Here is a 21,265-nt window from a genome sequence, read left to right as displayed (position 1 = left end):
TTGCTTATGTCTTTTTTTTTTTTTTGATGAGAATATATTGTATGTGTTTGATTTTAGTAGATTCAATGATAAACCGAAGCATCATGTCTGTTTCAAAACGACCTTCAGGTTGAAGATTCCTCCAAATTCCTATTCTTGTATCGTCGTCTGAGTAAGTGGTGTTGTTTAGTTTTACGCAGGGAAATCGTAACTTTTGCACTTTACAGATTAATAAATGCATCATCTATGAGAAGTATACAAATAAACCCGTCTCTTTTCACTCAAGTTACAGCTTCTTTTTTTTTTTTTATTCTACTGGCATGAAATTGAAAATGGGCGTTCATCCAACCATCCATCCATTTTCCAAATACAGAACATTAGAAACATTGTCTTTGTGTTTACATTTAGGTGTAAAACGATTCCGCATCCATTTCTATTGCCTTTTCCACGGCGCCCCAGCGATCCTGGGCTGATGAGTAGATTCCCTTCAGCGGCTGAACACCAATCCACGTTTTGACGGCAGTATTTCAGCTTGAAGCTTCCTCGCTGCTCGTCTCTCCCTGGAGCATCGGGGTCAGACGAGCAGATCCGGGTCCCGAAGGCCTCAGACATTGATGGGGCTCATCTCTGTGGACTGATGCGCCTGCCGCCGCCTATTGTCGTCCGACAAGAAGACTCTCCAGCTCCTCCCTGTGGAGGAAGCAGAGATGTTTAGCAGGAGCAGACGACCTCCTCTGCCCCCCCCCCCCTGTGTGTTCACATGGGATCACCTCTGCTCCGCGGGGGGGCCTGGGAGTTCGGGGGCTGGGCTCCGTCCCAGTACCCGGGGTCCTCGTTGATTTTGGCCACGTTGATGTTCCACTTGTTCCAGTTGACTTCCTCCACTCTGAGACGACAAGAGGACACGCGCTCCAATTACTGCCTGCTGCCTGGCAGATCAGTCAGCCTTCAGCCAGACGAGTGGGGGGGGAAAAAAACCCACAACACAAGACAAGCGTCCTCCAGACAGGAGCTCGTTTTTAGAAGCTCGTTATAATCTGGTGAAGTTTGCTGTGATGATGTCACTCTCCTGAACACGCTTATATCGAATCTGTTCGGATGAATCAACCAAACACCAGCGACTCGCTTTAATCTGAAAAGAAGCTTTTGGGTGTTTTTTTTTTTTTTGTAAAGCGGAGCTTTTCAAAGTGTCAGGAAGAGACCCGCCTCACGGGGCCCATATTAAATTGAAAAATGGTCGACAATGAGAATCGTAGCTAATTAAATTGAAAATATTTAGTATTTACATATACTCTGCACCTGTCTTAACTGCTACACGTTTTTTTAGTTGCTTTCAACATTTATAATCAATTCAAAATGTGTTTTATTGATTACATCAATCGGTTAATCCACCATTGATTTCTTCGAAATGACCAGTAGGAAATAAGATGAGATGCAATCTAATGAATTAATCCATTCAAAATGTGTTTAATCTTTTAATCTTGTTTTTTTTTTCCTGGCAAGCCTTTATTTATGCATTTGTACATTAGTGAATTAATTTCATTTTAACCTCAGTGAAACATGTGACCTATATCAAAAATACATCTATTTTTAATTTTAATGAATAAATTAGAAGATAATATCATGGACAATCTTTGATAAAGATAAGATCGTACCATGTTTAACAGATTTGACTGACTTAATCTTGGTTCCGGGGTCTGCTGACGTCACAGCTTCAGGAGGACGATCATTGCGTCTCACCAGCAGATGGCAGCAGAGAGCAGGAGGATTAGTTCACTTCTGGTCAAAGGGTGAGTTTTTGAACAAGTCTGCAGAAATCCTGTGTAGACTGACAGATCCAGTTTCAGATTGAACTATTTTTTAAAAGGTTATTTGCATTTTTGGTGATTAGAACTCAGGGGAAATTGGGTTTTTAGTATTTATACAGATTATAACGTGATTATTTCAGCAGTCTGAGCCAAAAGAGATTAAACTGATTCTCCTCCTGAACTAGAAGCATTTTGACTTCTCTGCACTAACAACAGATTTTACAGCTTAAAAACACAAATAAGTATTCAAAATGTAAAGTTGATTTTTTTTTTGCAATTTCTTATTAATGAGGAGGATGATACTGAGAAAGCTTTACATCAATAATATTTAATGTAGAAACTTAAGAAAACTATATCCAGGTACATGCTTTTTGTGAGCAGAATCATGTATAATGTCTGAAAAGAACCAGTTTGTCCCTAATGTCAGAAAATGTATAACTCCTAAAGATAATGCAGTCAAATATGTAAATATCTTTTTTGGTAAAGCACATTTTAGAGTCACTATTTCATTAATTTAGATTTTTTTTTTCTCACTTAAGAACAGATTCATGTGACTTACACGTTGAATGAGTAAGATATACAAAAAAACGGTGGTTTCAAACCGACCTGAAGCAGTGGCAGCGGTCGGTACCCAGCGTGGTGCGCAGCTTTATTTCCACCCCACAGCGGAGCTTGTTCCTGAGGCAGCGAGGCAGACGCTTCTCCATGTCCATGATGGTGACGGCCCTCTGGTAAAAATTGAAAAATAAAGTGAATAAACAAAACCCACAGCAGCCGGGTGAATCCTCGTCTCGGGCTCTCCGCCTCACCTGCAGCTTCCAGATGCTGGCGCTCTCCATGGTGATCTTCTCCACGGTGCGGTTCATGAGGGCGATCAGCATGTTGAGCAGCAGGATGTAGGTGAGGATGATGTAGGCGATGAGCAGCATGTAGAAGACCTCCTTGTGCTGGTAGTCCTGGGTGAACTCCATGTCGCCCATGCCGATGGTGAACTTGAAGAGCTGCATGGTGGTGTAGGAGATGTTCCTGTAGGACGGCTTCAGGCACTCCTCGTCGGGGTCGGCGGGGCCGAACAGGCGGCCCTTCTTGCCCGGCGCCGTGGCGTTTTTAACCGGCGGCTCTATGAGCAGGGTGACCACGGCTGTGACGGGACACGGGTAATCTGATTACAAAGTCCACTCCGGGAAAACACTGGAATGTCGCGTCGAGCGAGTAACTTCTTTTCAGTTCTCCGTATTGATCTGATGTAAAGTTTTTCTGAGTTATTAAAAAAAAAAAATAATAAAAAGAGCTGGAGTGCCACAACCAACTTTTAACTTTTTCTGTTTTTCACATTCACGATCATATAGATATTTTACTCATCGAATCAATTGAACAACCCGAGAACCAAACCTGTGGCTCCTTTTACTCAATTATAGGTAAAAAATATGAACATTTATGTTTTTATTTTTATTTTCATTTTATAAATTTGATTTTAAAACGACTCCTGTGTCCTGCTTTAAAAAAAAAAAATTTTAATTATAAAAAAAATAGTAGTAATGAGAAAGTCAACAAGCAATTGGAAACACAATGTGCATGTGATTGCATAAAATGAAGAAAATATGAGAAATGTGGAGTCAAAAAACACAATCTTACTCTTGAATACTTGTTTGTTTCTTACTTGTGTCTTGCATTGAAAGGAGTTTTAAGACAGTCGTTCACCTGCAGAAAATCCAAAGAGGAAGACGATGTAGACGAACAGGAATCGTAGGATGTCGCTGAGGATCATCTGCGGAGAGGAAGAGGAGGAGAGAGCCTCGGGTATCACGTCGTAAGTTCTCCAACGGTGGCGACGGCGGCGGCGGGACACGTACCTTCTGTATCATGACGCTGTAGATGCCCATGTGCTTGTCGCCTCTGGAGTAGTAGAGCAGGTTGACCCAGCTGAAGGCCAGACAAATGACCAGGAAGCCTAGATACTCCTGCCGTCTGCACACGTAGAGCCCCGTGGAGACCAGGAAGAGGACGGCCTGCACAAAGCTGCCACAAACACCCCAACAAAAATGTTTACATTTAATAATCGCCTCTGAATCTAAAGACACGTTCATTTTTGGGGGATTTTCAAAAAAATTATTAGAGCTGGTTCTATAACCCAGTGTTTTTGGCACACTGGTGTTCCGCGAGATATAGTCAGGTGTGCCATGGGAAGTTATCCAATTTCACATTTTTTTCTAAAAATCATTTGCTATTACAGCCACTGTCAGCTGTGAGAGCAGTGTGTTGAAGAGTAATCATGTAGCACTCTTTGCCAATAGATGGCAGCACAGAACTTTGCCGGTGAAATCGAAACTGACAGACGTCAGTCTGGTTAATCACCACCACCTGCGGCTGCTCCCATCTTGTATCAAAGTACTGTGTCAGTGACAGTGATGGAGAAGTTTTTGAAAAGAAAGAATGTTAACCAGGATCTCAGCTCTTCATCCATCAGGTCCAGGTTTCACACTGAGTGAGTAAAAATTATTAAAAAAAAGAAATTGGGAAATACTTTTTTTCTGGATTTATTTGATTCCTGTTGATAAAACTTTGACGAGAATGACGTTATATTGTTAATAGAGGCTACAGAGTTTCAAATTTTAACATTTTCGGGTGTTGGTGTGCCTCCAGATTGTTTGAAACAAAAAAGTGTGCCTTGGCTCAAAAAGGTTGAAAAACCATCGCTCACTTTCACAAACAAACGTAACACAAATACGACATTAGAACTAGAATTGCTCTTCTTCAGTGAAACACATGCCGGCTGGCAGCAGGAAGTCGATTTAAGACGTCATGATTATTCCCCCTTTTGAGTACAAACGTCAAGATTTACTGTAAATCGGCCGTTTGCAGTCGAGACGGAAAAACCTCACCTGTTGAGTGATTCAGTGTCAAAATTATTGGTGTTTCGTCACGCTCCTTTACAAAATTTTATAGAAAATAGGGATTCTTTTTCAACAAAGAAATGCAAGACCGAAGCCGATATCGTTGACGCCGCCATGAAAGCCGTCAAAAACTTCCATAATGCCACGGCTATAGGAGACTTTTTTTTTTTTTTTACATTTCACTGTATCTCGCACCAAATGGTTTGATTAAAATTGACTTTGCGTCGAGATTGTAGTCGTTTTCAGTCGTGAATGTTTGGCTTTGTGAAAATATAGACAGAATCATCGCTTCTTATCTGCGCCGCGGCAACAGAAAGACTATAAAGGTTAAATTTAGAGGTCGCTATTTTACAAGCCCAGCCCACTCGAGATGAAACTAAAACGCGTTTCCCATCCCTGCTCTTGGCAGCGCCGGCCTCGAGGTTACAAAAGGTGGACTTTCTTATCGCGGGTTTGAATCCCACAGTGACCCTCGGGTCACCGCTTTGACCCCCAGCAGCTCCACGGACGCCCACCGTGTAGTTAAGGTTAAGGATGGGTTACTTACGAGTGAAGCCATAAAGCTGGTTCACGGAGATACAACTTATAAATGCAGCTCAGTGGAGATCAATTTCATTTCATATTTGTATAAAAGGAACTTTACTCCTCTATACTTTGCAATAAATTTGTTTTGTTTTTTTCTGTTTGTTGGCATACTTTTGGCATATTTGATTTGATTTTTTTAACATTACAGAAGTAGGAACTTCACTACTTACAAGAGAATCTCGTAATATCCATCGATCAGCAGGGTCTGCAGCTTCGGTTGCTTCCTCTTCATGTCGACGATCTGTGGATTCAGGTCGAGTTTGAGGTTTTTAAAGACGCAAACGGCGGACAAACTCTGCAAAGTCGACAACGAACTGCGTCACAGACCCCGATGAAGAAGAAGTAGCAGTTTGCCAGGAGCAGGAGCAGCTGGCCTGCGAAGTACAGGTAGCCCGTGGCGTCGCGCTCCAGCGGAAACGGAGGCTGTGGAACAACAGAGGAAACGTTAGGAGCGTCCGCAGGAGAGTCTCCCGCGTGGAGGCCGGCGCCACGGGGACCCTCCGCCGCACCTCTTTTTTCTTCTTGTTGTAGGCGACGACGGTGAAGACGATGAGGTACGCCAGGTACACCAGGAAGTTGAAGAAGAACATCCGTCCGGCGAACCTCCCCCACTTCTCCTCCAGTAGTCGGCCCAGCGGCTCCGTCTCCAGCATCTCGTGGCGGTTCTGAGGGGAGACGGGGGGGGAGACGACGGGTGTGATTCCCCAGCGGGTGGCGGCGGCGGCGACCGGGTTGGTCGACGGCGCTGAACTCACGGGAATATCGCTGCCGTACACCAGGATGTCCAGGACCGAGTTGCTCTGGTGGGAGTCCACGGACTCCAGGTTGTACAGCGAGCAGTGGACGGGCCCGTACACCCACTCGGTGAACTTGCGGGACAGATGTTTGGTGTGAGTCTCCTGGAACTCCCGCTGCAGGATGTGGGAAAAGATCTGCAGGAGAAGATCGGAAAGAGTCACGACAAGTCGACTCTGTGCCGGTTCCTGATCCAGGAGCTCAGCAGAACCTGTTTTTTAAAAGGGGTCACACTGTACAACTTTTCAACACTTTCACATCGGTGTCATTGGTACAAAGATGATATTCAGAGTTTATGGCCCCAAATCCAGCTTTTCATCCATTAGAATGTTGGATCAGAGGAGCTGCATTCAGAATCTGCTGCGTCTGTGTGCGCCGGACTGGCTCCGCCCACACATGCCCATCTATGGGAAGAGGAGGAAGTTCTTCCTCTCTTGGCCCCATCTGCCAGAGTCAAAGGGGGAGGAGCCTACCTTGATTGGGTGATGACACTATATAGGGCTTGATTTCTGATTGGCTGGTTGGAGCAACACACTTTTTAAAAACTGAGACCAGCCAGGGAGAGAGAGGACACACTTTCTTCACTTCTGGGGCGCCATTCCAGGTAGGGGGACGATTAGTACTGTTGGAAAGCCTTGAGAAAGTTTTTGCCAGTGAGCCCTCTCAGCTCTCCGGTACTTCTCGTATCGACTCAGCAGCACTCACCCCAATCTTTCCCGTTTTGGCCGCCATCTTCAGAGGCGTCAGGCCGTTGCGGTTCTCGATGTCCTCCAGCCTCAGCTTGGGATGCTGCCGCGCCACGGTCTTGAGCACGCGGTCGTACATGCTGGTGACGAAGGCCGTGTTGTCCGGAGAGTTGTCGGCGATCACCACCAGGGCGTGCAGCACGGTGTTGCCGTGAGAGTCGGTCGTCTTGGCGTCGGCCCGCTGGTCCTCGTTCACCATGAGGAACTCCACCACGTCGGGCTGGTTGGTGCAGGCGGCCAGAGACAGAGGCAGCTCGCCTGGAGACAGCCGAGAGACAACGCTTGACTCATGTCTACAGGTCCCTCTGGTTTTTAATCAACATGACCCTTAAAGACGATAAGTTGTATAGAAGATGGATACAATTATTATTTCAATTAACTTTTTTTATTGCTTTGTTTTTTTTTATCCTGTGTTCATTTGACTTCATGGTCTCTTGTTGTATTTTACACGTCTGCCGTTATAAATGTAAACATGTTTAACAGTTTTAACCATAACCTGATAAACTTTACCAGCGGTGTCAAACTCACCGTAGTTCAGGCGCCACATGCAGCCCAATGTCATCTTGAGTAGTAAAATAGTGCCATAATAACCTTAAAATTGGAACTTTAAAGTTGTTTTTTTGATTATGGGACAGAGCAGGCGTGATGAAAATGTTGATATTTTCCCTAGACCAAACAATGGCGACTGAAAATGACTACATTCGTCTGACTACATTCGTCTGACTACATCTTCTGGTGTAAAATACTGTGAAATGTCAAGAAACCTCTAAAAATGTCTCCAAAGTGATTTATTGAAAGAAAAAAAATAAGTTTTTCTTTGTGAAATGTTCACCAGTTGCTTGGCGGTTGTGTCGGCTGGACCAGAGGCCTTATGTTTGATACAGTAACGCTTTTCACACCGAAACTGAAAGGAGAACTTGTTCACTGCCTTTAGTTGTAAAAAACAAACACCGAAATCTGATTGAGAGCAGGAATGAACCGATATCCACTGACATTTCAATGCTCAAATTCGAAAATGGGGAAACAAAAAGTGCTTGTGGGTCTGTCGGGGTTTTAAGAATAGCTGAAATGCATATTAAAATCTCGAAGCACCACGTAGCCACAGGTTCCATAATAAATGCTCTACGTGTTCCCAGCCAGCTTGTTCTTCCTGTTCGTAACGCGGAAATCGACGTCTTCCAGAAGACACAGTGCTATTTTTAATGAGGGGAACATAAAGTAATGTGTATTCTGTGATCTGTGCACGAGGCCGCAGACAGGGCCACGCCCCCCCCCAAACTCACCAAAGTAGAAGTTGGGGCCGTCGTGCGGCTGAAAGAAAACCCCGCAGGCTTTGGCGTGAACGTCCGCCCCTTTGCTGACCAGCAGCTGGACGTAGGAGAGGCTCCTCCTCTCGATGGCGATGTGCAGAGCGGTCTGGCCTGCGAACAAAAAAAAACATTCCGGTCGTCGACGCAGAGAGAGAAGACGCGGGACGCGGGACGGATCTCGTCCACGTTCGACCTGCCGACAAACCTTCGTAGTAGCTGTTGGTGAAAGCTGCGTTCACCAACTCCTTGATGTCGCCCGTCTTCTCCGAGACGTCGATCAGGAGCTCCACCGTGTCGTTCTTGCCGTCCCTGAGGTGCAGCAGAGCTTTCATCAGGGCGGTTTTACCGGAGGACTGATCTGTGGAAGCCACCAGGGGTTGTTTTTATTTAATTTTTTGTCAATTTTTTAGACGCAGCGGCTCTCGATCGACGCACACTCACACAGGGAGTCGGAGAGTTTCTTCATGTTCTGGTGCAGGTACAGGTGCAGGCCGTCCAGCCGCCTCACGTCCCCGCTGGCCGCCGCCTCGAACAACCTGTCCATGTTGAACGTCTTGCTGTCCCTCTTCCTGTCCGCCGCCTCGCCGCGGATTTTCCTGTGGAGCGCGGTTGCCGACGGCGCGTCGCGTCAATAAACATAATGAGGCTTGACAAAACGCAGCGCGGCGGCGGTTCGTCCCGGCGATGGGGAAGCTCACTTGTCAAAGTTGAGATTGAATCTGATTTTGGGGGCGGGGTCCTCCCGCTCCTCCTGGTAATCGGTGTCCATGGGGGCGTTGGGCGTCTCCTCCTGGCTGCCCTCCGCCCGGCACTTCTGCGCTGCTCTGTTTCTCAAGATGTCCTCCGGCGTCCTGTCGTCGGCCTCCAGCTCCAACCCGAACATCTCCGACTTCTTCATTTTCGCTCCTGATCTCCAAAAAAATAACGACGGCGGGAAAAAAAGCCAGGAGGAATATTACACCAGATTCCCTTTCCCCAGGTTTACGTCCCGCAAGTTCAACTGCGCTCTGAAGTTCTTTATTGCAGAAGTGCGATCTACAAACAAATCCAGGCCTGCTCGAGGCTTTAATGCTATTTCTCATAGTGAAGCAATGGCCGAAATCTGTGGTGTCGTGTCACGCTATTGCTACCATTCTAAAATAAATAGATAAATAAACCTAAATAAAAAGAAGCAAAACAGTCAATACATAGCATTTTTTTTTATTATTATTATTGCTGGAAGAATTGTTGGGATTTAAGTGGGATTTGAACCAGTGAACTGGTCATAAGGTCCTGTCGTGTTACTTTCTGAGTGTTTTCAGCACCTTGATTTCCAATCAGATTGCGATTTGGTAAATTTACAGACCAATAGGAAGGTTCAACAACAGGAAATAAGATTCATCACTTCAGTCCACTCTGCTATCAGTGCTGACGATCGCAACATCCACTTTAAGTTTCAATCTTACACCCCTTTTCTTTTTTTTCTTTTTTTAAATATACATATTCAATAATCAGCTTTGGTGCAGTTTTTGTATTCATCACTTATTCTTAGACTTCTTTTTTTCTTTTCTTTTTCCACATCAAATTAATGAATTTCAATCATTTCTGTTTATCCACATCCTGTCATATTGCCACACTTGACAGATGTCCCTGAAATGAGAAAATCAATGTGATTTACCTCGACTGTCAGTGTTTTTTTTTGTTTATTTTTATTCTGTCTTATCAGTGTTCCTCAATCGGCGGAAAAAGATTAAGACAACGTCAATCATACCAACTGGTTTTCTTTTTTTTTTTTTTATAATCTTTTTACCAACAAATAGATACATACTTATCATGCGATAATGGTTCATGTTGTGATATTTGTGTATTATAATCAGGCCGAGGGGTGTTGAAATCCGTCGCTTTTAATGCTCTGAGGTTGTCAAAACATGTTTAACAGATCCTGGTTTATTTACTGGGGACGACTATTTAACTAAAAGTCATTAAAATCAGCAATTGCATGCTGAAAACTGCCAAAAAAAAATCCTTTTATTTTTTTGAGAAGCGTCATTCTTATGTAATTATATTTCTTTGTAAAATTTTAAGTTTTCCAGGCCTAATTTAAAAATAAATAAGTACCTCTACTTCTTTTGTAGTGAAACTGAAACACAAAGGGGAAATTGTGGTTAATTCTAGATGATTAGGCTGTTATTTTACTGGTCCAGACCTCTGGAGATCAAATTAGACTCATGAAATGATTTTAATTTCACATCCTCATGGTCAGGTCTGTTAAACGCTTGTGCGTCCAGCAGTGTTTGTCTCAGACTCGTAAAACACTTTGTACGCAGTTGATTGCTCACTATTCAAGCTGCCCACATTACTCCTGCTCTCCTATGTGTATAAACACTTATTTACATTGCATTACTTTTTGTTTACATATCGTACATAGTTTGTTTTGTTTTTTTTGTCAATTGCATTTAGATGCGTTTTTTATCTGCTATTTTAATGTTTGGATCCTTTGTGGACAGCAGAGGAAGAACTCCATTGTGCAGGGAAACATGTTTGTATATACGGCATGATAATAAACTTAAAGACGAGGTCCACAGCCTCTATTAGGGACAATATAGTGAGATTTAAAAAAAAATTAAAAAACAAGGAAAAATGTTACAACACAAGTTATAAGAGAACCTTTGGGGAAGAAAATGATCAAATCAGACCAAAAAAATGGTGCGAATTGAGTTTTGAAATCAGAAATAACTCGTCTTACAAAAACTGCATTTACACTTTGTTTCTTACAGCTTCATTGACATAGAAACCAAAATAATTAAGCTAGATTAAAGCTTAAAAATCATCATCTTCTTCATTTTCATCTTCAAATAGTCGCTGATCAAACTGTTTTACAGACCGACGGTCAAACTTTTCCGCAGCTCACGTCTACATTCTTACTTTGTTGTAATTGGCCTCCAGCCGTCGCTGTAAAACAACACAGGACCAGAGTGTTTGTGCGTTTCAGGCGGGTGTGAAACATCTTTACCACGGGGCTTCATCTCGCTACCGAGGCCACAGACATATTTTCTGACATGTGATGTTTCACCCCCCCGGTGACTAACAAAGCCGTTTATTTAGAAGGAGATTTCCATGGCTACAGTCCTCCGCCGGTCACTTGCTGCTCTGCAGAAACATCCACTATGTATTCGCGAGGTTGAAGAAAACAAGAATTCAGCAAGTATAAGAAGAGAGTGTTGCTCTAAACTTAAATAAAAAATTGTTTTATATTCGGAGGGACATGTGGAGGATCATGGGAACCAACGCAGATCTTTTGTTTGCTCCCCGTTTCCTCTTTTTGCGGCCAGAAAAAAAAAAAAAGAGAATTGGTGACTCAGTTCAAACTAAGACGACGTGAAAATCACGTGGAATAAATAGCGAGAATAACTGTTTTTTTTTTATATTCTAAAAGGGAGCATGTCTTTGTATTCGGTGAAATTCCAGAGCAGCACCGGAATAAACCCACACTTTCTGCTTTGAGGAATTTTAAAGTGTTTCATGTTGCGCCATTTTGTCCTGCTGCATTATTAATGGATGTATTGATTCATGACATGAGGTAATGTGAGCCTTGATTATTCTAACGGAACACATGGTGAAGGTTAGAAACATCCACTCTACATCCTTTAAAAAAAATAAGATAAAAAAGAGATTGATGTTTTCTGAAACAAAGGGGCGTCTGCACAGTGCTAGATTCAAGATCATCAATGGAAACTGATTAAAAAAGAGAGATGATGTATAATCTGACCCACCAAATGTAGACGTTCCTCTTCTGAGTTTGTCAAATGAGTTGATGGAGGCGGCAGATCTTCAAGCCAAACGGGGAAAACGGCAGTACTCCCATCAGTGTCCTGCAGAGACGGGCGTGTCCATCACACTGTGTCTCATCCTGAGATGCTCCTTCGTCAATATACTGGAAAAAGGAGAGAGGGGGAGAAAGACGGTAGGGGGGGGAGAGATAGAGTGACCCGCCCCGGGAGAACATGAGAGCTCATTACTGAAGCCCTGAGTGCTTGAAAGGATGCTGAACTGACCGTCACTGCTGGAGACGAAGCGCACCGCAAAGGCTTTCACGTACGTGGACAATCGGTAAATAATCCAGTAAGGACGTAAATGGGGTTGTTTTGGTTTTTTTTCAATGATGAGCTCAGCAGAGACCCAAGACAATTTACAGTTTGCTTGTGGAGTCATCAAATCTAATTCGTTCAGTCTGAACGGTCAGATGAAGAAAGAAAGAAACAGTATGTAAGTTGAATAAAGAGAAACTCACCGAGGAAGATACTCTGCTCACACTTCCAGATCTCTTTGAGTCTGACTTCCCGTCTGATTCTCCGTTTTGTTTCATGTGAGTGGGTGTGTGTTGTTGTGTGTTTTCAGTGCAGCTGCAGTCCTGTGACTGTGTGTGTGTGTGTGGGTGGGGGGGGCAGAGTGACACGTTCTTCAGATGTGATGATTTCCTTTGCTCAGGTCACTTCCTTTATGTCTTTTGCTTCACAGTCAAATTGAGGCACACAAGCATGAGCCGACTGTCGGTGGCATAACACTCCATGTTAAAAAGAAACAAAATAAAAAAACATTGTTATAAGGTTAATTATTCACTTTATGATTGCCTTTGAGTGAGGCAGGAGTCCTGAAGCCTTAATCTGGACGACTCCGTATCGTGGATTCATTGATGGTTAGAGTCTGAACTTTTCCCGACGGACATTCGATGAAAAGGTTCAAGATTTGAGACCAAATTAGACTATTAATACAGTTTTATTTGAACTTCTGGCACAAATTCCCGGTCCACAGAAAACACCTGATCTAGAAAACATCATGTTGCAGCAGAATAAGAAATGCAGTCGTCATCATGAAGCGCACATACTAAACCACTAAAATCCCATTAATGCTGACGACTATTCTTTTTGTATTTATGCGACGTTTGGATGCGAGAATCATTTTAAAATAATATGAATCACAAATATTACATCTCTATATAACTGATTATTCTCTTGTTGCTCAATATCAAGTAATGTCTGAGGCAGCCTCGTGTGTACGACCACATTTTAGGCACATGGGCATCAATATATTCATCATTTCAACAGATGAGGCGACGACTGCTGAGTCAGAGTGAAACTAATGACATTTGCACTTCCATGTCATGTGACTTCCTCCCTCTGGAGTATCGGTCCTGCAGCCCCCTGTGGCATAACCCTGTACAGTGTAAAAATAAACTACTTTAATGACAATGATTTCATTATAAGTAACTGCTGCTAATTCACTGATGCAGACGTGATTCAGATATACTGAGTTTTGAAAACAAACACTGTGGTCGACCAGATAAATAAGACGTTTCAGGCTTTTGTTTTTTTTGTTGTTGTTTTGTTTTATAAAAAGTGCTTTAAAAAGGTCAACATTTTGTGGACGGACTTTTCATTTTGCAATAAAACCAAGTGAAAACATTTATATTGTCACAATGTATGCATGAGTTTCAATGAGTCTGGCTATTGAATGACAATGAGTTTGAATATTCACCGAATTAAAAATAAAGTTAAGACGCTCTGTTAAGAAAATGAAGAGAAGAATAAAAACAAAGCAGCGATTAACTCAACAAAACCGAATCATAAAACACGGAATGGTCAAACGCTACTAGCCAATGTGGCTGCTTAGAGAATGTTCATTTTGCGGCAGAGAAATCCGACTTTCCAGGGTTTTCCTCCATCGGTGTCGACGATAAGATTTCTTTTGGCTTAATTAAGTAAATTATGGACAGTTTGCCAGTGCAGGACACCCTGTGATGAACGCCATCAGGAATGTGGTAAACATTTGGGCCCTCGGATCGCCGTTCTTTCCAGTCAAATCCCGCGGTCGCAGAGGACCATGGCCACGCCGGCCGCAGAGTCGGCATTCTGCGCGTACACGACGGGCTGAGGGAACGCCCTCGCCGCCTCCTGCCTCAGCACCTCGTTGCGAGCGAGCGCGCTCCCGTTGCCCACGATCCTGGTGACCCCCGCCGCCCGCAGGCGCTCGCCGGGCATCATGGCGGCGACGTTGGCCAGGACGCCGCGGCACAGCGCCCGCACCACGCGGCCCAGGGAGAGGCCCGAGGCGGAGATGTTGGTGACCCGGCCGAGGCGGAGGGGGGCGTGTCGCTCCCCGAGGACGGTGGGAGTCACCTGGAGGTCGCCGGCGTCCTGGTCCAGGGCGCAGTGGATCAGCTTTTCGTACAGGGAGGAGTCGCCGAGCTGCTCCGCGCCTGCAAGGAGGAGCAGAAGGAGATCAGCGCAGTTATTATGTGACTCCAGAGAGAGAGAGAGAGAGAGGCTCAAATAGAACAGAAGAAGAAAAAAAAAAAAAAAGACTCCGTATGAACACCGCCATTGAAAATAAAACCCCCGAAAAGTGTCAAAGGCGGGAACTTTCGGGGGATTTCGCACAGGACCGGATGAAAATGCATCAGATCAGATCTGCAACGATCAGACGGTTAAAGTGAAAAAACCTCAATTAGAACGAGGAAATAACGACATCATGTTTCATCAAACGGCCACCAAGCGTTTCAGTGTGAAGTAAAAAAAAAATCTATAAAAAATACTCATTCTGGATCACAGTTCACTCCGAATGCTCTCCTCTTCACTCAGGTCACCATATATTGATTCTATATTAATTAATTATTAATTAATTAATAATCCACTATTGGTACGGTCAAAATTCACTGATCTGGTTCAATTTCTAACGACACAAATCATGTATAAAGCAATAAAATGACTCACTGTCGTCGAACATTCAGAACACGTTTCTTTTTAAAAGAGGCGGGATATAAAATAACAAGGGGGGGGGAAATAAATATGAAGCAGTTCAAACAAAGGTGAAAATCAAAAGCTGTTCAAAGTAGAGAAGAAGGTGGAATATCCACTAGACGTTTTGAACGTTCGGTTTATTTCCTTGCAGGCTGCTTGTTTTTTGGGTGGTTTAATTTTATAAGTATGTGACGGGTTGAAAACAGGAGAAGATTCAACAAGGTCGTGCTTCTTCTTACTCCTGTTCCAGAATGTTAAGATTTCATTTCGATTGTATTCAACTGTCTTGTTTTCATTCATCATTATGTCTGGAATTAAATTCAATGAACAAATCTCTCCCCACGACGTTCTCAGGAATTTCAGCGTCGTGGTTAAGAAGCTACAGGATAGATCCTCGGTTTCATCATTTCAGTTTTCTGAAAAACGGAGTAAACATCTCTCAGCATAAACTCAAACTGACAACATCCTCTCAGATGGAATATTGAGTTGAAGGAGGCTGTTTTTTTTTAGGTCAATGACACGACGGCAGAAGGAGAAGCTCAAGGGTGTTTTTCCGTCTTCGATAAGGACTGAAAGTTAAGTGGAGTCGTGCATTTATTTCCAAGAGGGCCGAGATGAAGTGCATTGAAGAGGCTGAAGGAAAACGTTGGGTAAAGGTCAAAGTCAAAAACTATTGAAAGACACGTCACGTCTGTCTTTTTGATACTTTGATGTTTTTTTTCCCTCATTTATTGTGTGTAGAGGATTGCACATTCTCGTTCTTCTGTCCAAAAACATCGCTGCCCTGCTCCTGCCTTCACTGCGACCAAATTTGCAAAATATGAATTATTTAACCGCTTTACCACAAAAACCGCGACTAAACCGATTTGAAGGTGGTTAATTTAAATGCGTACCGAGCTCCGTCATCCAAGCGGTCAGCATTTCCGCGAACGTCGCCACCGCGTTTCCGCCGTTGAGAGACGCCGCCACGGCCAAGAACGAGGAGTCGAAGTACGGGTAGTAGGCGACGGGCGAGTCGGGCTGGGGAGAACCCGGCGGCGTGAAGTCGGCTGGCATGGCGAAGGTCAGCTGGGCGGAGGTGCCGATGTTAAGAACTGGGGAAACAGGAGGAGCGGACGAGGTTCGAATGTGATATCGAGGAACATTTGAGAGCGAACACGCCACGCAGAGTCCAGATTCACCGCGGGGGAGTCGTATCCCCCCCCCCCCCCCCCTCCCTCCCCCCTCTGGACGTCACCTGCGTCCGTCCGGGCGCTCATGCAGGAGTACACGGAGCACTGGAAGTCTCCGAGGGCGGCGCCGACCGGCGTGCCGGCCGGGACGCCGTGCCAGACGGAGCGCGTCTTTCCCGCCACGCCACCAGATGGCGCAATCCGAGGAAGCAGGTGCACTGGGAAGCCGGCGCTCCTCAGACTGGACCATGCACAATCACACACACACACACACACACACACACACACACACATATTTCAAAGCTTAAAACACACAACAGTGTTAGTTCACTCGCAGTTCCTCCAAACTTCATGCACAAGCCACACGTCTCTCGTGCGTTCAGCGTCTGGAAGGTTTTAAAGACGGCGAGAGTCTGAGCTCCTCTGCGTACGTGTTTTCGTTCCACTGGTTGGACGAAGTGTTGAAGAAGCCCCAGCTGGCGGCGTTCTGCGGCGTCATCACACACCCGTCCAGACCGCACAGCATGGACACCACGTAGTCCTGGATGGTGCCGGCCGCCGTGAAGTCGCGGAGGAACTCGGGTCTGCGGTTAAAGAAATTTTTTTTTTTAAATAAATAAATAAATAAATAAAAGATACGTGGTCACTTTCAGGGGTTCACGTCCAGACGGCGCGTTTTGCTCACCTGTGCTTCAGGTACCAGAAGACCGTGGCGCAGCCGAAGCCCGTGGCGGTGCCGATGTGGGAGTCCGGCGGCGGGAGGGACGACAGGAAGTCGCCGCTGCAGCGCCCGTCCTGCCAGGTGATCAGCTGACTGGCGTCCCCGGCTGTGAAGACGTCTCCGTTGGACCAGTCGCAGCCTGCGGCAGCACGGGACACAAATACACAGTGGAACCTTTGATCAGAACGTGTGTTTGTACACAGATGACGCCATCCTGACCTCACGGGTTTCTCCATCACCTTCCTGTTTGCTTGTTCCTGTGGTTTCCTCAGTTCATAAAACTGAAATTATACGATTTAAAAAGACTTTTTTTTTTCTTCTTTAGTACACCTTCTACTAAGTATTCCGTTGGAATCTCATATGTGTGGAAGCAAGGCGCCGTCTGCAAGTTTCCATCGTGGCCGAATGTTTGCCGACGTGTGTTTCACAAACTTTTACACTTCATTTATACAGTCTGGTGGAGAATTTAAAAGCTGAAAAGTGGATTTTGAAAATGAAATATAAGCAGTAATAAGCAAATTACTGAACATTTGATGTTGAATTCAGTCGATAATTATCTCTCAAAGAGAAATAATGGTTTCTTCGCCATTTCCAAACATTATTCTTTCAGCTTTACGTCTTTTACACGCCTGCACAGCCGTACTGTTGCGGTTGTATCTGCACTGCGTGTGGGTTCTATTTACACTGACTTGATTCAAAGACATGTGGGACACAGTCATATTGTGAACACAGATTTGAATAACAGATTTGTGAACTGATAAACTATTGGCATAGAAGAGCGTACAGCTCCTGCAGAAGGGAAGATCATGTTTATTTAGGACTAAAACAACATGGTGCTTGGTTACTAGTTAGTGTGTTACTACAAAATGAGTCGGGTTACAATAATGACTTGATAGAGTGTTAATACCCAAGAAAGAAAAAGTGACCAGTCACTCTTTCATTAAGATCTCATACAGATCATACAATACAGAAGAAATCATAAATAATTGACTTTACTAATTTGATTGGTCTGAATTACATTTTATTACTCCCCTGAGTTCAGCTCTTATCTTGTAATGTGGATCTACTTTATTACACTGAGTGATTAAGAACAAACATGTCTCAGGGAACCACTTCATGACGAAATGCCCCAGCATGCACTTCTCACCACTCTTCTCCTTCCAGAATACAATCCCGTGCATCTGCCCGGTGACTCCCACGCTGCGCACGTGCTGCAGCTTCTCCCGGGGCAGGTGGCTCATGCACCGGTTCAGAGTGTCTACAATCCGCCCGGTGTGCTGCTCTTTGGCCTGAGTCGGCACACATAACGGGGAGAGGAGTCAGCTGATCCGCAGCGCGTGTTAAGAGTTGTGACGCGTCACCTGCGCTCACCTTGATCCCGCCGTCGTCGCTCAGATCCGCGACGGTCGGTAACGAGTGACCGTCCGCCACGGCTCTGGACGCGGCGTCTAACAACACGGCTTTGACCGACGTGGTGCCCAGATCCACACCGAGGATAAAGGAGGACATGATGACAGCAGCTGCACGCACACGTGGAAGCAGGCTCGACCCCGCAGCTGGGCGGCGCGTGCAAGGTGGACTTAGGTCGCTGTTGTTGTTACGCTGCTGTGTTCAGGCAATGTAGGAAATCTGGCTACTCGAGAAGGATTTAAACGTTGATATTGAGGGGTTTATCTTTGGTTATTCCAGATTAAACCAGATTTGACCCAAACAAATCCGAGTTAGAGACAGGCTGTGAAAGTCACTTTACTTCAGGAGGCCACATGCAGCACGATATGATCCTGAGTGTGTTCTATGGCAGCATCACAGATATATCAGAAATAAGTTAAATGATAGATGTTTTATTTGAAATTTTGCTTGGTAGATTGGTGGGTCAGACGACAGTCTCTGGCAGACATGGTTTAAACAAATAAGCCTTACGTTTGACATCCCCGAGCCACACATTTCTAAATCATGTTACTTCTTAACTTGCACATGTTACATTATTTAAAAAAAATATACACTTCATCTCAAATTCATTTAGTTGTGATATGAACTATAGTGGCTTTTGTGTGTTTTTAAAAGGGATTTTCGTGTGACTATTTTGGAATCGCTAATTTCCTACTTTTTAAAGATCCTCAAACGCCCCATCTGCTCAGCTGTTCGATGACGAAACAGTTCCCACAATGCACCGTGCAGGTGTCATGGCTGACTATAGTGATAAAGAGTCGTCAAAACAAAAATAACTGCGTAATTTAATTAAAAGTATTCAATAAATGCTACAATTAAACGGGTTAATAGAATTATACATTTACGCATTATGCGCTAACTGTGTTATGAGGAGCTGAGAAATGTCGTTGTTTACATACGTGAGAGTTTTTGAGAAAAATCCGTCAGTATATCTGTATTTGGTAAGCAATGTAAGCTAATTAAAAGGAAGGGGGTCGTTTGTGTCTAGAACGTGTAAAAGTTTAATGCATGTGCTAAAGTTTCATATTACAGTACAATTTTAAGAATCTGCACCAATATTCTATCATCGGCCTTTCTTTGTGACAGTCTTATAATTTCCCATTTTCTCGAGCGCCCCAAACACATCACGCGGACTAGTTTGATGACTGTCCTATTCCCACAATGCACCGCGCAAACTGCATGGCTGTCCACGGCTAACATTCGTCATTCAAAACGAGGATGAATTGTTTGTTTCCGTGTAAATATTCACCGAAAACATTATAAAACCTTCCAGTTAAAGGAGAGACTACTGCGTGTCATGTTCGTGTAGCCGCACTGCGAGGAGCAGAGACGGGCCGACGTATACTTCCGGTGAGAGCTTCCATTAGCAGCTAACGATGCTAAGCCCGTTAGCAATAGCGGAGACAGAAAATCTGACAGTTTAAGGTTAATTTGTTATAAAAGTTTATATTCGTGGGACGCTCCCGAGGGTATGCAAATGCGTTTTTTTCTTTTTTACTGTGGTTATACTTCATGTGTTTCTATTCTCGATCCTGCCATCATCGAGGCGAGGCATAATTTTTGATGGAAATTTCTGATTATTTCTCATCGAATCAGACTCAAAAATATAATTATTCCCTGTTATTACCTTCACTGGGTCGTTAATGTTGCTGTTATGGGCATTTCCCTTTGAACACGCTTGGATTCTGTTGAATATTCGTTAACCTTTGACCTACATTCGTGCTCAGCATTAATTTCACCCGATGTCAATAGATTATGTTGAAAATGAGCCGAAACAAATGCAAAACGCAATAAAGCACCATTTAAATTGGTGCTACAGGTTAATAACTCCGCGAGTGGAGATCGAATGTTGCAAAACAAGCAACTGTCACATGTGTGTTTTTCCTCAATGAACTAAATTAATTTAATGAACTATTTATTTGAATTTTCACTGCCTCAACTGTGGCGTAGACATGAGTGTTAACTGAGTGTCACAAGTGTCATTTTTAAAACATGCAAAATCTAATGGCTACAAGATAACCCCTCTTAGGGTTAAGTTATTAGGCATCTGTAAAATAGTTTAGGTATTTTTTTTTTAGGATGTTGGTATTTTTTTAGGCTCTTAACAATCTTTTTATTAGCGGTGCAGTTGGAGAGCTTCAAGCTGAGCCATAGTGCTAATAAGACAGTCGGATTTAGGAATGTAGAGCATTGATGTCTCTTGGGGGAGAAAACATCTGTGGATTCTCTTACCAGCAAAGTGTCCTGACTTGACTGTGTTTGGAAGCTCCGGAAAAAAAAGGTACTATAAATAACTCTGCATCTCTTCTCTTACAGAAACACCTTCCTGAAGTAGGTGACCAGAGGTACGATGGCAGGAGTCGGAGCCAAGCGCGAAGGCCCACAGTTCATCAGTGAGGTGGCCGTCCGGGGCAACGCTGCCGTGCTGGACTACTGCCGCACCTCCGTGTCCGCCCTGTCCGGAGCCACGGCCGGCATCCTGGGACTGACGGGACTGTATGGCTTCGTTTTTTACCTCTTCTCCGCATTTCTCCTGTCCGTGCTGCTCATCTTCAAGGCCGGACGCCGATGGAACAAGTGCTTCAAGTCACGGCGGCTGCTCTTCACTGGAGGTCTGGTTGGAGGGCTCTTCACCTACGTGCTGTTCTGGACTTTCTTGTATGGGATGGTTCATGTGTACTGAAATGGTTAACCCCTCCCCCAAATAACATAGAAATGTTTGTCTAATTCTACACATAATATGAATACTGTCTGCCCTGCTGTTTGTAGATACGCTCATAGTAAGATGTTTGATTTTCCTTTGTAGGGTTAAGATACGATGGAGGATGTTAATAGTTACTACATGAATTAAATGTCCTCCTTTAACACAAAGATCTGTGCTTAAAAACCACCTTTAACCCTCAACTCCTTTCTCCCTCTGGGTTTCTGGATATGAGCCCGAGTTAGTAAATACTGGTGTAATTCAATGTTCATCACTTTGACATTTTAACAAATCATTTGAACACTGATCAGAATAAAGGCCTCTGTACA

The 21,265-nt window shown here is 44.2% G+C and overlaps 3 protein-coding genes across 7 annotated transcripts; 1 reads left to right on the top strand and 2 right to left on the bottom strand.

Annotated features, from left to right (window-relative positions):
- Positions 1-326: 326 nt before the first annotated feature.
- trpv1 (transient receptor potential cation channel, subfamily V, member 1) lies at positions 327-11,957 on the bottom strand. The gene is made up of 16 exons (XM_080508248.1): positions 11,870-11,957; positions 8,816-9,023; positions 8,559-8,713; positions 8,323-8,475; positions 8,091-8,228; positions 6,767-7,065; positions 6,022-6,198; positions 5,776-5,931; positions 5,594-5,689; positions 5,437-5,507; positions 3,641-3,806; positions 3,489-3,555; positions 2,597-2,928; positions 2,394-2,515; positions 750-865; positions 327-669 (listed from the first exon to the last, which is right to left on the bottom strand). Exons 2-16 carry the CDS (start codon positions 9,013-9,015, stop codon positions 584-586), a joined length of 2,334 nt encoding a protein of 777 aa, XP_080364374.1. The 5' UTR covers positions 9,016-9,023; positions 11,870-11,957; the 3' UTR covers positions 327-583.
- Positions 11,958-13,433: 1,476 nt separating this feature from the next.
- shpk (sedoheptulokinase) lies at positions 13,434-18,352 on the bottom strand. Its single transcript, XM_080508336.1, has 7 exons — positions 18,158-18,352; positions 17,934-18,075; positions 16,751-16,925; positions 16,497-16,649; positions 16,131-16,306; positions 15,787-15,987; positions 13,434-14,352 (listed from the first exon to the last, which is right to left on the bottom strand). The coding sequence occupies exons 1-7, from the start codon at positions 18,293-18,295 to the stop codon at positions 13,952-13,954; spliced, it is 1,386 nt and encodes a 461-aa protein (XP_080364462.1). The 5' UTR covers positions 18,296-18,352; the 3' UTR covers positions 13,434-13,951.
- Positions 18,228-21,258, top strand: emc6 (ER membrane protein complex subunit 6). 5 transcript variants are annotated; one of them, XM_080508338.1, is made up of 2 exons: positions 18,228-18,360; positions 20,552-21,258. In XM_080508338.1, the coding sequence occupies exon 2, from the start codon at positions 20,586-20,588 to the stop codon at positions 20,916-20,918; it is 333 nt and encodes a 110-aa protein (XP_080364464.1). In that variant the 5' UTR covers positions 18,228-18,360; positions 20,552-20,585; the 3' UTR covers positions 20,919-21,258. The 5 variants fall into 5 exon arrangements, with proteins under 5 accessions (XP_080364464.1, XP_080364465.1, XP_080364466.1 ...); XM_080508339.1 differs by having other exon boundaries at positions 18,246-18,370; XM_080508340.1 differs by lacking the exon at positions 18,228-18,360 and adding an exon at positions 19,149-19,176.
- Positions 21,259-21,265: the final 7 nt, after the last annotated feature.

The sequence above is a fragment of the Blennius ocellaris genome (assembly GCF_963422515.1).
Source record: "Blennius ocellaris genome assembly, chromosome: 14".
NCBI classification, from domain to species: domain Eukaryota; kingdom Metazoa; phylum Chordata; class Actinopteri; order Blenniiformes; family Blenniidae; genus Blennius; species Blennius ocellaris.
Note: the sequence above shows the minus strand (reverse complement) of the source record. Positions and strands in the feature narration are given on the sequence as shown.

Coding starts and splice junctions, on each gene's coding strand:
- trpv1 (XM_080508248.1), bottom strand. CDS start 9,015: ATGAAGAAGTCGGAGATGTTCGGGTTGGAGCTGGAGGCCGACGACAGG. Junction 8,714..8,815: donor TTCAATCTCAACTTTGACAA/GTGAGCTTCCCC, acceptor CGCGCTCCACAG/GAAAATCCGCGGCGAGGCGG. Junction 8,476..8,558: donor GAAACTCTCCGACTCCCTGT/GTGAGTGTGCGT, acceptor TGGCTTCCACAG/ATCAGTCCTCCGGTAAAACC.
- shpk (XM_080508336.1), bottom strand. CDS start 18,295: ATGTCCTCCTTTATCCTCGGTGTGGATCTGGGCACCACGTCGGTCAAA. Junction 16,650..16,750: donor TTCTGGTACCTGAAGCACAG/GTGAGCAAAACG, acceptor CTTTAACCGCAG/ACCCGAGTTCCTCCGCGACT. Junction 15,988..16,130: donor GAGCGCCCGGACGGACGCAG/GTGACGTCCAGA, acceptor CTGTTTCCCCAG/TTCTTAACATCGGCACCTCC.
- emc6 (XM_080508338.1), top strand. CDS start 20,586: ATGGCAGGAGTCGGAGCCAAGCGCGAAGGCCCACAGTTCATCAGTGAG.